The sequence below is a fragment of the Calonectris borealis genome, chromosome 6 (assembly GCF_964195595.1).
Source record: "Calonectris borealis chromosome 6, bCalBor7.hap1.2, whole genome shotgun sequence".
Taxonomy (NCBI): domain Eukaryota; kingdom Metazoa; phylum Chordata; class Aves; order Procellariiformes; family Procellariidae; genus Calonectris; species Calonectris borealis.
In genome coordinates, this window is record NC_134317.1 from 16,747,685 (window position 1) to 16,763,498 (window position 15,814).

General features: G+C 36.6%; 1 protein-coding gene across 2 annotated transcripts in view; it reads right to left on the reverse strand.

The window, feature by feature from the left end:
* Positions 1-146: 146 nt before the first annotated feature.
* MAP3K2 (mitogen-activated protein kinase kinase kinase 2) overlaps positions 147-15,814 on the reverse strand; it is a 55,285-nt gene continuing 39,617 nt past the window's right edge. For both annotated transcript variants that reach the window (XM_075152929.1, XM_075152930.1), the window contains exons 12-17: positions 13,727-13,933; positions 12,833-12,981; positions 10,977-11,108; positions 9,494-9,623; positions 8,235-8,412; positions 147-6,431 (exon numbers count right to left, since the gene is read on the reverse strand). In XM_075152929.1, the coding sequence (XP_075009030.1) occupies positions 6,206-6,431; positions 8,235-8,412; positions 9,494-9,623; positions 10,977-11,108; positions 12,833-12,981; positions 13,727-13,933 (1,022 nt within the window). In that variant the 3' untranslated portion in view covers positions 147-6,205. The remainder of the gene's footprint in view (positions 6,432-8,234; positions 8,413-9,493; positions 9,624-10,976; positions 11,109-12,832; positions 12,982-13,726; positions 13,934-15,814) is intronic.

Here is a 15,814-nt window from a genome sequence, read left to right on the forward strand (position 1 = left end):
GAGTATTAAATCAGTGTACAAATTAAATATTTCCAAAAATGTGCAAAAAAGTCAACGTTGATAGAAAAAAACACCTTTGTGTACATACATTACAAACTGTGCCCAGCATTCAACTGAGAGTAAAAACATTTACAGTGAGAAACTGATAGATTAAATAGAGAATTTAATGGCTACATAAAAATGTACATTAGATCAAGAGTAAATTTACAAATTTTTATTCATAGCTTCATGAAAACTAAAAGCCTACGCTCCAATTCATCTAAGTCTCCTCCACGTATTTACAGTGATACTCCATTATACGACTCCTGCGAGGTCTGAGATGACAGACACTATGCTTTAATAACCATTCCAATTTTAGGATGACACCACCTTTTATACTGGTATCAACGAGAAACAAACACTAGGGAACCTAATGCCTGTTCAGAAAAGAAAATGCAATCCTTGTTTTTAAATCCACATTATATAACCTCTGGGGAAAAGGTTCGTCTAGTTTTGGGGTAAAAGACATGAAAAACCTCTGAAATATTTCCCATGAATATCCACTCTGGAGTTAGAGTATCCTTTTCCTTATCTCTCCACAGAAGACCCTGACCTCCAATCCTCATCGGTGGACTCAACGTAAGGGCTGAACCACGAGATACAATTTTTATGTGTTTTAATCCAGTTCGTCTCCCTTTAAAGTAAGTTTATGAAAACTAAGACCTAGCCAAAGCGTGACTGCTAGCATTGGTGCTTTGAAACATGAGAAATTTCATTTCCTCCATCCCACCTACCCCTCAAATGCGTACGTGTATATATTGCTAGAGAAAACCCAAGGGTTGCTCCAGCAAGCAGGGAGCTGCAGCCTCCTGGGTTCAAGGGGTGGGGCCTCGGTATAAAGCTGTGCATTAACTCGCACCTTACCCAGGAGCTATCAGTGGCCACCACCTCTGCAATATTTAAGTTATGCCAACTAGAAAGAAAAATAAACTGTGCAAGCCAAGTGGGGGAAATAAAAAGAGAAAGGAGCTCCTTTCTTTCTGATCAAGGATTTTGAATCAGAATTTTTTGGCAGCAGTTCTGCCTGCCCACTTTGGTGTGTGTTTGTGGCTCCTCCTGAAGGCAGCATCGACACCCAGGTGACTGTGGGTGACATTTGGCTGTCACATCAAGCAGACTGCTTCCCGGCAGCTTTAAAATGTAAATGTTCTTACTATGGCGCACAGAGCAGTTCAGGTCACAAATCTACTTATCTTCATGGCGTTCCTTAAACATCCCAAAGCTCAAACCTGGCTATACAAGTCACCAGGTTTAGTTACCAAGCTTATGCATTGATTTTAGGATGACAACAATAAGGTAAAGTTAAAAAAGAGTTTTAAAAAGCAAACTCTTCATTTTTTAATGCTGGCATGAATTCTGCACATCAAAACAGCAACTATAAATACCCAAATCTCTTAAATATGGGCTGTGTCTATCACTTTTTACTAGTACCTGCTTCACTCAGTTAGCAATAGCTTACTGATGGATATATATGTATCTATAAGTAACAGTACTAATCCATAAAACATCACTTTTGGCTATATGTATATGGGGATAGAAAAGCTTTGGTAATTGTATGTGATTTTACACTGCAGACTGTCATTAACACAAGACAGCAAGTTACCAGCAGGAAGAAATGATACTGGCAGTAATACTTTTGCTTTTCCAGAAACACCATAGGGACTTACATTCAAGCACACACATTATGCTTTTGTATATGCGTGACAAAGACTTTCAAGATTAAAAAAGAAATTGGTTACAAATATGTAGATCTGACCAAATTGCTCAAGTCTCTGAAGCTGCAGTTAGACATTGCTCTATGTTGGCTGAAAGAACGGCTTGCTGTACTGCGCTGTACCTACAGGTGCCACAAGGCTTTCAGTCAAGACAACGGCAGGATTAGGATTATCCAAAAGACACAGAAAACAATTTCCCAGGCACGATGCTAGCTTTACTGAGAAATCTGTTGATTTGCCTAGACACATCATATGCCTGTGCATTGAAAGTAAACAGCTTTTAATACAGTACCATATTTACAGATGTACCGACTGTAATTTCAAATCCGTCAAGAACTCTGCTGCAGTCTCTACAGTAAATCCAGAGTCTAGTACCCAGAGCTAGGAAGCTAAATCTCGACTCTAACAATATTTATGTGAGCGCAGAGAAGTCCTTTTTCCAGTATGCGCATCAGTGTACAATCTCCAAAATGCAAATACAAAACCTGTATTAGGACAGGAAGTCTTCAGGAAGTGCTCCAAAAATCACTTTTTAAAATTCTCAATTTAAATGTCTGCAGCAGATTATAACTAAAGTACACTTTTCAGTGCAGTTAGGCGAATTCTGGTTTGGGCACTTTGAAAAAAACCATACTCTAAGACTGTTTTGGTGACATGGAGTTGTATGACATATTTCAATATGGTGTTCAAATATGAACAAAATTAAGGCATACAGATAAAAAGGCACTAACTAAAAAAAAACCCAAATAACTTTTCATTTGTTATACTGAAAGGACTGTTTAGCTACAAATCGAATTGCAAATCAAGTTAAAATTTTAAGACTATATTTAAACTGTCAAGAAAAAAAGTCTATGTAGATTTAACTTTGCAGTTATTATATCCTTTTACATTTTACAAAGGCATTACATTGCCTTTTTAAGTCCTTGCAGAGATATTTCTATCACCCAAATTAAAAATAAACAACTTGCTCTAACACAACTGAAACTTTCAGTCGCGCTCTAACAGGACTGTTAGTTACACCATTAAAACCATACTACAGAAGTAGCTTGATTTTTGTTACTTAATACGTGCAACAAACAGAATAATAAAATTCATTAGCAGATAAGCAAGTCCTTTGAAAATACGCATACTCACTGTGAACCTCGATCCTTGTTTTTTGAGAGCATAGCTTCATCGTCGCATTACAGAAAAGCAAAACCACCCTGCAACAGTATTGTTTTCACTGGCATTTTCTAGTAATCAGATTCAACAATTAAGAATAATTCATGATTCTAAAATGGCGGTATCTTTGTTAGTAAGATATTAGAAGTCGAGAGCAGGGACCTTGGCTTTGCAACCCTCCTCCAATGGAGTTTTAAGCATGCAACTCCATGCGCCCTCTCAAATTCTAGAACTAGGTTTGTTCATTATCACGCCAGTAGTCAGGGTAAGTGTTTTACAGACATTGTATACAGAGGTACTACGTTCTTTAATGCAGCTTGTTTTACTACATTACCCCAACAGGGGATAAATATTAGCTAACCTTTTGGTAAAAATCTGATTTAGCTTCATAATTATTTCTAGCTCAAAACATTTATGTTAATAACCATCTAATTTACTGTAAGTTGCTTAAGTCAGGAGACAAATTCTCCATAGGGTGGAAAAAAAAAAACCACCAAAACCCCAGCTCAAGCCTAATCTTGGTTAAATTAATAAAATTTTACTAGAGTCACTGGAACTGGCAAATGTTGTCTTCATTTAAGCAGCACTGTCTTTATGTTGGCAGCTTTCTGATATGTCAAAGAAATTAAGGAAAATGCATTTTGCAAATTCTTTTTTTTCCTGGCTCCAAAAGGCTTACCGTTGTCATGACTGAACGCTATTTTTTAGAAAAGGCACAAAAGCAGCAAACTCAATTATTCAGTAATTAAAAATCACAATGCAGAAGTGATACTGCAATATACATGGCCCAGCACTGTCTCACAAAAAGGACACATTATAAGAAAACTAGATTCTGAAAATTTTCAAGCTTCAGAGAGTGCAGTTTCTTTTTAGAATAGTATATTTAAATGTTATGAACCCTACAGATAAACATGGTTACGTTTTCCCTTTAGTGTCCTTTTTTGGTAATATAAAATTTCCTTACCTTTTCAGATATCACTGTCCACTACTGATTTTTATATACATTTTCACCTTGGTTTTGGTACCTTCTTAATCTGTTTGAAATCAATCATTTCAATTATATGATCTTTAAATTAACTACATAAACTATTAGGCTCTACATTAAACTTCCCATCCCAGCTGTCACTAAATTTTGCTTATAAAGCAAAGGTCTTTTACACCAGAGTACATAACAATTCTTCTTAAAGGCTACTTTCACACCTTTCATCTAGTGACACAGAAGAAAAAAAAAAAAGGTTGGTACAAGCTGGCTTTCCTTTCAGCCTTCTAAACCTTCCCTGGTCTGACTAGTTCTTCCCATGCTCAGAAAACCTCGCACAGTTGTGTACCCTGACTGAGAAAATTATAAGCTGGGTAAAATGGTCACATAAACCCAAGAAGCCACCACTTTCAGTCTCAGGAGAGACAGTCTCAAAAAAATCATTCTTACTCCACTACAGATAAAGTGATTAGGATAGATCCATACTACTGCTTATTTATCACTCCTCCTTATGTATCACTCTGGTACAAAATTTGGAAGTTAGCAGAATAAATTCAGAAATCTCATGAGTGAACTACCATGGGAATGGGTAAGCTTACTGTTCTATCTCCATGCACTGCATAATGCTGATAGTCCTCTAAAGAGTGTCAGAGTGGACAAGGTTCACAGTACCAGCCCACTCTGCCTTCACAAAACAACAAAAGCAAGCAATAAATCATCCAAACCAGTATACATTATTTCAGTTCTGTAGTCCAATAGTTTATTTCCAAATGCCCTTTTAAATTATGTTGTGTTCTTCTACAAAAATATGAGAGGTTGACTTTCCTGTTGTGAAAAGTCAGTTATTCACTACACCTGATCAGTACCTGGACTTCTCAATTTAGAAGCAGTATTTCAGAGTTTTACTTTTGTTCTTTTATTATACTCTTTCAGAAATGGAAAAAGTGATTAACGTACGTTTTATGACAGTTGGAAATCTGACAAACACCAATCATCTGGATTATCAGGCTGGAGTAATCGCGCTCATGTTATTTAATTGCTGGCTCTCTTTGCACTTTTGGCCTATTCTTCATACAATCTTTTGTGCTGTGCCTCCTTGTTCATGTGGATTCATCATCACTACCTTATTAAAAATGTAACTGGAGTCTTATCTTTCTCAGTGACTTATTCCTGGTGTTAAAAGGTGTTTACTTCAGGAATTTTCAACACATCCTAGATGACTGAACTGTGTTACTAAACCAATTTTTTTAGTGCATAACGGGCAGAATTTTATATTATTCAGGCACTTGATGTTGACGTACATTCCATCCTAGCGCCTCTCGACAGCTTTGAAAACATTTCTTGTAGCTCATTCTGAATCAAGTAACTCATATACTGCACAAGGATTAGTCGCTCCCCTTCCCCTCCAGCCATTCATGGGATTGTGGAGGAGAACTGACTCTCAACATCACTATTTTTTCTTATCTTAGCTAACCGTCTCCCTCCAAGCTTATGCGACAGAGGTTCTCTTTGGCAGATACAGCAGGAGGCATTCTCCTAACTATTTACATCCAACAGCTGACCCTTGTCTATTATGGAAATTTTCCCCTTGCAGTATAGTAGTTCCTAGGAGTCTGGGTCCATAATCTGTTTACCTGTAATTATTTTCCTATTAAGTTCTACACCAAAACCTCTAACTAGTACATCAGTGTTGAGCTATTTTTTGTTATTTTCTTTTGGTCACATAGAAGTACTGGCTAGACACGCTGCTGTACAAAGAGTTCCAAGTTCTTCCAGCTTTATCATTAACTCTCAGAGTTGCGTGTTCCAGCTTGAACTGTGAAATCCAGAAACTGATTAAATTGTTAAAGTATAATAAGAACTTAGAACTCTCTGCCACAAGTACCTACAACATAAAGAAGAATCACAGAGAAGTAACCTTCTTGTCCTTTAGCTGCATGTCTATTTTTCCCTGCACCCTGAGTCAGTCAGTGGTGTCAGAAGAAGTCACACAGTTCCTGACTGTCCAAGCATTTGTCTTTTTTTTTTTTCCCCTTTAAATAAGGAACAAATATGTACTAAAGTGCTTTATCTACATGAACCACATCAGTACATTATAGAAACGAAAAATTCTAGTCCTGGTGGGAGCGGGGGAGAGAAGATTCTCATTTCAGATACAAAATTTAGATTGTTTACAATCTAAGTGAAACAAAGATTCAAGAGAATATTCTCTCTCTTGTCTTTTTTCTCCTTTTTTGTAAAAAACAAAAATAAAAAGTGCAGTCAAATAGAAAATAAATGCAGTAGATGAAAGCTGAGTTGAGGCAGGCTGTTAGTGATAGTGTGCAAACGTGTGTCTTAGCAGTTCATCTGCAAATGGTCGCAGCTTGGCCTCGATAAAAATCCTTTTCAAGAAATCCCGAGCATGGTCGGAGACATGAGGTGGTAGCTGGGGGTTGGTTGGCTGAGTGGCAATTTTAAAGATGGCAGCCATTGCTTCGAACTCTGCCCAGGGGGGCTTCTCAGTGAGCATTTCTACCACTGTACAACCTACGCTCCTGAAACAGAGGCAGAAGTGAAACAGCAGGTTACAACAGAGTCATGCCCTTCGAGAAAAACAAGAAATAGCAGAGAGCAACTAAAATAACCAATAACACAAATAAGTAGCGTCCACTTAACTCTACAGAGCAACTTCAGCGGAAAACAAGTGTTTAAAAAAATTGCATGTACAGCTATATGTTTATCTCAAAGTTACACAGATCACTACCTACATCTTCACTTTCTTACTTCACTGGGCCAAAAGCTACTACCTCAGTGAAGAGATAATTAGATATTTATCTAGGTAATACCAACTGTGTTATTGCACTGCTGCTATTCAGTGCTCAGCAGGCTGATACAGGCCACAAGTGCTGCAGAACCCTTGTACCCCAGCTCTTCAGACACCTGCGGGTACTGAATGCACTTGAAAGCTTTCTGCTCATTAAGGCCTAATGGAAATGCAAAGCAAGAGGAATGCTTTGAGTATACTGCATATATTGCTAGCTCGTTTATCACCAATGTTATCACCAATCAATAATGGGCAAACACGGCAGTTGAAAAGTTTAAAACCATACTTTAGTGGTATCTTCCTCTTTTAGTCAAGGATACTAAAAATATACTTAGATTGACAAACAAAATTTTAAGATCTTAAACAATCTTTGTATACAAAGCTTATGTTTAACGGATTTAGGAAGGCCGAAGGGCATGCGTATGGCCAGAAAAACTTTGCTCCATAAGTCCTGCAAGATCAGCCTCCTCCAATAACAAGCGAATAATATTGCAAAATGGATAGGCTGGAATAATTTCCCAGTTTTCAGGAAGTTTTATGGTTCTTCAAGATGCTTGCAAGAAGTTTTATGGTTAGACAGAGGTACATTTCTTTACACAATAAGGATTTACTGACTGACAGAAGTCAAACTTCAGTATTTTTTCTTAGTTTTAACCAGGATTTTCTCCATCAAAAACCATGCATTAGCCTTGGTACAAATACTTCAAAGTTGAACAAGTCAACTGCCTGAAATCTATAAGCCTGTTCTATTATTCAAGTATAGCAGAATAATTACTAAGTGATCCAAAGTAGGCTAAATTAATTCCCCTAACATTAAAAGTATTGCCAGTGGTTGGATATAATGTGGTTCCTTTTTAAACACACAAAGTGTTACTATTCCTGCATATCTACTGTTGCCTACCTGTTATTCTGTGTGTTCACAGATCACCCGCAGTGCAAGGAGTTTAATCGCTAAAATCATCTGTCCATAGGGCTAGAGCTATGTTAGACTATGTCATATTACACAATGTATCACAAACATTAATTTCTGAAATTTACCTTTCCCTTAACAACAACTTAAACCAAATTATTTTTTGATACCTCCCATTTAAATCTGGCTAATTCATTCTTATGTGCTCATCTTTTAAAGGACCAGCATTTCATTTTCTGCCTTGCATCAAAGGTATTTCAGTGATAAAGTTTCATTACAGGACATTGATTTAACTGATGCTTCAACGCTTCACATGTTGCTTTCACCCAGTACCTCTCCAGGATTTACAAAGAGTCTGGTAATCCTAACTTCGTGCAAGGTCAGTTCAAAGGATTCTGTTATGATCCCTAAATCAATGGGCTGAGGAATTGCCAAATGAAAAATTCCCAAATTTCAGTGTTACGCTCTCCAAATATGACTGTCAGTGCTAACACTTGCCACCTTCTTCGGCTTAAACCCCAGAATGAAACACTCCAACTTCCAATAACGAACACTTACACTCTGTTGAACAAAAGCCTGTTCTGACATGACACCTTTCAGTAGAGAAGGTTTTTTTAAACATACCAGATATCTGCTTTTCTGCCGTACCCTTCTCCACTAATAACTTCTGGACTCATCCAGTATGGAGTTCCTGTGACAGACTTCATTCCTGTACCAGAGAGGCATATCGTCTGCAGTCGTTTGCTGGCACCAAAGTCACCAAGCTTCACATTGCCTGCTGAATCTCGCAGAATATTTGCTCCTGGAAGGAAGGGAACACAGCATTACACTCATGAAAGGCCCGTTAACATTTTGCTGTGGAAAATGGTAACAGAAGTTCGGATTCAGTGATACAATGCAAGATCAGCCTTGAGCCAGAGAATTTCTCTGCTCGTTCCTATTACTTTATTCCGAGGTTCAGAAAATAATGAATTGTACATATTGATTTGCATCCTAGTCCTTTTCCGGGAAGTCCTAGTCACTTTGCAAAGCCTTCCTGACAAAATAAGGAATGTGCCATACAAGGCAAATAAAAAGAAACAGCAAAGAAGTTTCCACACAACTGAAAATGTCTTCATATTATATTAAAGCAAAATCTCAAACTGTGTTACAGGTTTGTTCAAAACACTTATCTGCATAAGTATGTACAAATTGACCGTGATATCTCAACCTTTTTTGGACAAAACACTATTGATATAAAGCAACAGGAAAATTGTTAAAGTTTCAGGGAATACATTAGTGTTGTGTTCAACACACCTATTTTGCCCATCACCATCTTCCTACGTATTCGTAATGTGCTTATGCAGCACTTGCAAGTCACCTATATCTATCTGCAAAAAGTAAATATGTCTGTTTCCTCAGGTTTCCTGACAGTAAAATGGAAGAAGTCTGAGTCATTTGATCAGGCAAGTCACCTCTGCCAGTCATTTCTTGTACCATGAAGTGCTGGGTAATTTCTATGTAATTGATAGAAACAAAACTGTAAAAATAAACTTTCGAGTCATGATGCTTTCCTCTGCATATTCTATCTATTTGTAATGACATCATCCTTTGATATATCCAAAACTATTAACACTAAAATAAAATTGGAAAGAAATTTATCATGATTGTTTTGCAGACGGAGACTACGGAAACACTTTCAGAAATCTGCTAGAACATCACAAAGATGCTTATTTTTCCCCTTTCAGTTACAACAGTGACAGGAATAAATGACGGAAAGCATTCTCATTGATTTTAAGTCAGTATTTTGGCCTTTCAAACTTAATTACAGTTTAGCACTTCACACAAGACTAGAAAAGAATTTGTAGTAAAGAGCACTGAACTGTGCACAGAACTATCATTACCTTTAATATCTCGATGGACAATCATATTACTGTGCAAATAATGAACTCCTTCCAAAATCTGCCGCGTATATTTACGAGTCACATTTTCTGTGAGTGCTCCATAGGACTTCAGTTGGTCTTTGATGGAACCCTATGGCAAATAAGAAGTATAAACCACTAACATTTCTAGAGTCACAAGTGGGCTAATACTACAGTTGAACTTCAATGAAATTTATGCCTGAAATGTAGACTTTTAAAGTTGCAATACTTCTCTAGATCAACTTAAAAGCACAGATACAGTTTTACCTCCACTGAGAAAAATATAAACTTTGACAAAAGAGAGGCTGGACAGAGAAGTCATATACTGAAATGTTATGCTATTAACTTTAAAACTGTCAAGCTGCTGAATAGTTCCATTGTGATGTACAGAAAAAGAGAACAGCAGTATTTTCACTCAAACACCACTCTCAACTTTTTTGATTGTTAAATGGTGTTACTCAAGTTGGACAAAACACATGCCGTTTACCCTGGTTAGTTTATACTGAGGAAAAAAAAAAGTTGTCAGGAAAAAAAGACCACATGCTGGAGGATGGTGCTTTATGTAAAAATTAAGAGGTAAGGAAGTCTTGGCTTAAAGTGACATTAACTCAAAAATTCATGGTTTCATAACTATTTCTGTATAACCTGGCTTTGTCTCACAGAGTTACAAACTGCTAAGATTACTTCTGTGACACTGTCCTCCAAATCTCAGAAACATTCAACAAGCCCCCCAAAACAAAGCCCAGAACTCACATTAAAAAACCCAAAAATCAAACAAACCAAAAAATCATCACCACCACCAAAAAAACCCACACATCGCTTTTCTTCTCTAGAGTCTCACAGTAAAGTAGAATGCTGTAACTATACAGAAATACAGAGCCTATGTTTTTATATGAGCACATTTTATTTAGCTCTGCTGACCCCACTTGGTGAGAAAATGAAAATCTACAGTTTTCTGACCTTACAATATTTCTTAACAAAACAGTAGAACAGCTCAGCACGTACCTAAGTGCCACACAAAAGACAAGCACCAAGATTATTTTCTGTATGCACTTATTCCCACACCCATCTTAGCTACTTTTTGTTTTCCCAAAATAATTGAGCAGTTGAGATGGTGACTATACAACAGCACAAGCTGAAGCACAGCAAAAAGAAACATTATAATTCAGGAAGATTCAAGAGTTTACTAATGATAATATTGTCTTTTCAAAGACGTTACCAGGCACTTCTTATGCCAAAATCAAATGCAAACAACTTTTGTACAAACCACTGTAATTCTGAAAACCTAAACAAGCAATGGAGAAGATAGACTCCTGCAAACACTTGTCAGTAGCCATCTTTGGCTACTGTTTTTAACTTGGACATTTCTTTACTCTCTGTGTGCACTTCTGCAAAAGCTGCCTACTTGGGTGCTTGTCATATTGCGTAGAAATGACAGTTGAAGTGGACTGGCTCTCTTGCTTACCCCAGGCATGTATTCCATGAATATAGAGAGTGTTCTTTCTGGTGGATCTCTCAAGAAGCCGTAATACTGAACAATTCTTTCATGCAGCAGATTTTTCAGCAACTGAATCTCACATTCAAGTGCATTTACTTCCTAAAAGGAAAAAAAGAGACAAGATTTACCATGCTTGATGTAGTAATAATAATGTTTTGGATTTAGATTTTTTTAAAGCAGGACAGTATGTGCATATTGAAGGGTTATGCAAACTAAAGTCACAAAATACTCTTGTAGCTTATGTAAAGTTGATACATTTTATAACAAGAAAATATCACCATTAGATTGAGGGAAGTAAAAAAAACTATGGTTTTTCTATAAATTGACTTTGGGATGATTTTGTTGTTATTTCATTGTTTCTCTTATTTTGGAGTTATGTTTGTTTCAGAGCACAGCAGATATCAATATGGGTATGAAGTCAGTGATCATTATGCAATATGTCACAAGCCTCCAGCTGGGTAAAAAAAAAAAAAAAATCTTTAAATCTTTGTAGTGGAATAATTAGCATTCATTTTTAACTTTTCCAGGATGACAGACTACACTTTGAAAATGCCTTTGAGGACCGCTTAATATTGTAATAATGAAATACAACAAAGAAAAACCTTAACAGATATGGTGCTTCCTCTAGAGCTATGTGAAATACTAAAAATTTTGCAAATAGGAAGTAAGGTATTTTGAAACGGAATGTACAGTAAGATGCTGGAAAAATACTAACCCACGAATTCAAACTTGACTGGATTCCAAATTTCACCTAGAAGTCTTTCATCACAGACTATTAATGATACCCTCACACTTCTGAGGTTAGAAGGAAGACAGATTTTTGACACTGCAAGTCACACGTTACAAAATGCTATGGCAAGTGAGGTCACAAAACTGTTGCTACAGGAGAGACCACGGTATTTTATATTTAACATTTCCAAAGCATAATCAGTGGTTTTCTTACATTTTAAAGAAGTAGCAACCACAACTACACTAGAAGTCTACAGCACAAATGATTCTTGGCTTTTTTCCTTCATCCTACATCACTAGTAGCAGCAACTATAACTGGTAGCCACTCAGTTCTGCAATCATGCTTACACCCATTGTTTCCCCGGCCTTGCTCCCACAGTGCAGAACGCAGTCCTAATGCAGGAAAAGTAATAATTCTTTTTCCATCCTGTAAAAAGCAGCAAGTACAGTTTGGGAAAAAAGAAATAGAAGATCGGTGCTACTTTTAAATAGTTTCTCTTCTCAAGCGTCCAGTATTTAAAGAAGGTCAAGTTCAATTTTAGAGAGAGAGTAAACTGACAACGAAACTGTTGCTCTTCAGAGGGGAATACAGAGAATAACAGTAGCCCTGATGCCCAAAGTTTAAAAACAAAACCAAAACCCCCCAAAAGATAAAAAAAGATAAGAATCTCAAACTGTCTTCATAGCCAAATAAGATATTCTCGAGAATTTATTTTCAGGAACACTTAAATTAGTACAGATTTTTCTGTTTATAAATGGAACTTGTTCTAATTCCTGTAAGTATAAAAAATTATCTATTTCAGAGCACACTTCATAATGGATTGTTTAATTTTAGAGACTGAGACTGCACCAAATTAAGTTATGTATGTTCACTGCATAAGAACATGTCTGAAAATTAAAAGATGGGATGTAACATTAAAATCAGGAACCAAACTATTCTCTGAGGTACTAATAAAACAGGATTCCTAACAAGGACATGAAAACACAACATGTTTTAAAACATCATCCTATTCAAGGAAAGGAACATCAGTCTAGTCTAGAACACACCACTTCAGCAGAAGCCTTTTACAAACTCTCTCCTTGGTATCACTTACCTTGCTGGTTTCTGGACTATCAGGATCAAACTGAACTTGTTTAACAGCCAATTCTCTTCCGGTATCAGCATCATAACACAGATATACTCTGCCAAATGCACCTTGACCCAGCAGTTTACCAAGTCTCCAGTTAGTTGGAGCTCGTGGTGCTGAAAATACAAGTATGTTTTGGTTTTCAAATGAGCTTGTTATTCAGCTGATGGAGAAAAACTGGAATACACAGAAAATAATTTTTTAAAAGACTACGTTTTTCAACAACAGAGACTGTGCGTCCTAAACCTCTCCATATAAGTTACAAATATCAATAAAACTTCCTTTAAGATGGAAAACATGAGCTACTTAAATTTATTCACAAAATAATTTGTGGTAGAGATAGGCATACTTAAAACAACTAGCAACAGCTAATCTGAAACAGAGAAAAAGCATGTTAAATAAACTTAGTAACATTTTTTTAAAAATCGAGGTATGATTAGAATGTACCAGCTACTGAAGTCATCACAAAGTATATTTGTTCCTGAAATGCCACCACAGATATAAAACAGTACCACTTGAGGTCTACAGTTTATCAGAAAACTTGACCAACATCTGCAAAAATAAATAGTAACTGCAACCTACATAACCCTTCTCAGGTCCTCAAGAGTCTAACAAATCATCAAAAATATTTGTACAGTGTTTTGTAATCACAGATGCAAATTCCATGTGAAAATCTACATGAAGGTTGGCACAGTAAGCAATGAAAAAACTGATGACCATACAGTCTTGACTTTTTCCTATTAGAGAGAAAAAACCATATTATTCAATTGCATGTATTTTGACGACACGCTTATATTTGTCATGATACATGTGAAAGGTAAGAGAGTTTTACAGTGGAGTTCACAAAATGCCTTAACTTACAGCGACTGGGTGGGCTGATGTCCATGACTGACAAGGTAGGATTGTCTATGTCACTTCCCCTCCTCCTCATTCGGTTATCTTCATATTCCGGCGTAAAGACGCTGCTTCCGCTACTGGTGCTCAGCGAGTGATCAGTGGGACTGAAACTAACTGGTGATCGGAAGCTGTTCCCCTGAGTCCTTCTGGCTCTTGGAAAAGTTTTACGACCTTCAATGATATACAAAGAATAATAACGTTACACTACAAAAAATACTGCTGTGCAACGTGTGTATGCAAATACTTTATGAATTCCACATAATGTCGTTCAAATCTTCCACAGCGTACGATATGATGCAATGATCATGAAATTTACTGGTTTAACTTTCCACCTAAAAGAAAACAAACATCAATCACAGATGTATGTAAGGATTACACTGAATCAAAAACTGGTTTACATTTAAGTGACTGAAATTGGGACCAAATTCTGCAACTGTTCTGAAATGTAATCGACATGCTTCAGAAACCTGGAGGGCTGTGAGAGGAGAAAGGAAAATGCCCTGCCTCCACCTTTATTGCTCTATTAAGGTGTAAATACCAAATTTCTGATAAGTAGGAGAGTGAGAGATATGTTTACATTCCAGTGGTGCCCAGGCTGGCATCTTCATCCTGTAAATTAATAAGAATTGAATGCAGAGAAAGACCTAACACATGGAATCAAGAGGAAGACCACAAAAAATATTAAAAAAAAAAAAATCACAAACAATGCATAATTCAGAGATGGCTACAGCATTAGAAGTAAAAAAGGGCATTGATCTTCAAAAAGGTTAATTACAACCAGATGACTAACACAATTCATGTTAATATATTTAGATAACTCAAACATTTTTAGGTCAGCATAGCTTGATGAAGTTTCATCCTATAGAACTCATAGAAATAGCTGAAGGAGTCTCTGATTCATTAGGTAGTATACTGGAGAAGGAGTTCCCTGGGGACTGAAGAAGGCAGATAAAATATTTTTGAAAAAGCGGACTCAGATTTATATACTAGTCTGGCCAATTTAAATTCCAGGAAAGATATGCAAACAAATTATTAAGCAGTTTTATAAACCACTGAGAAGATAATGTGATACCCCGGCCATAACTGGTTTGCCACATATAGCTAATCCAATTTCCCCATTTCATTGGGACATTCTCATAAGCTAACTAGTGAAATGTTGCATAGACCAACTTACTATGTAGAGTATGCCCGAGACAGATTCAGAGCAGTGATTTCTCATCAAAGGGGAGGATAATCTAAGCGGACACCCACAGCAGTTTACCTTCAGTCCACTTCCATACACTATATTTTAACTGATGATGTATATATGATGCAATATAATAGGCTGAAATATTGCAGATGATATCAAGTTAAGTGTGGCTGGAAGTCCGTTTCAAGACAAAAATAAAAATTCACAATGATATTAGTAAGTTGCAGATGATTCAGAAATCAACAAGATGAAATTTAGTAAGGAAGTACAACATACATGCTTAAAGAGAAAACAAATGCAGAAACCACAAAGTGTAAAGTAACTGGTTCACTAAAAGTCACGTAGAAAAGGATAGAGGAACTATAATAGACCACAGACTGAACAGCAGTCAATATGGTGACTATGAAAAAAAGGAAAGTGTCATTCTGGAATGTATTAACATGACTGTTACGTACCGAGTTATGGTTATATCCTACGTTATACATAAAGTGGCCATGAGAAAAGCCTCAGCTAGAGCATTCTGTCGAGTTTTGGCCACTACAAGAATGGAGAAGAGACCAGAAAAAAAATATGAGGCTTGCAAAAATGTCTGAGGTAAGGCTTACGGCTTGAAAGAAGAAAACTAAGGAGAGAAAACAGATGTGTGTGTGATGTAGTGTTATATACAGGCCGTGTGTTAACTGTGTTTTCGCTGTGTTAAAATGGAGTAACTAGTTACTAGTTTCATTTGCAGGAAAAATTATTTAGAAGACAGAGAAAGGTAAGTTATAAGATAAGCTATCTTCGAAGTTAGTTACGTAAAGAAAATGAATATCTCTTCCCTTAAAGTCAATTTAGAGTTTACTTAAAAGTCAGTGTGACAG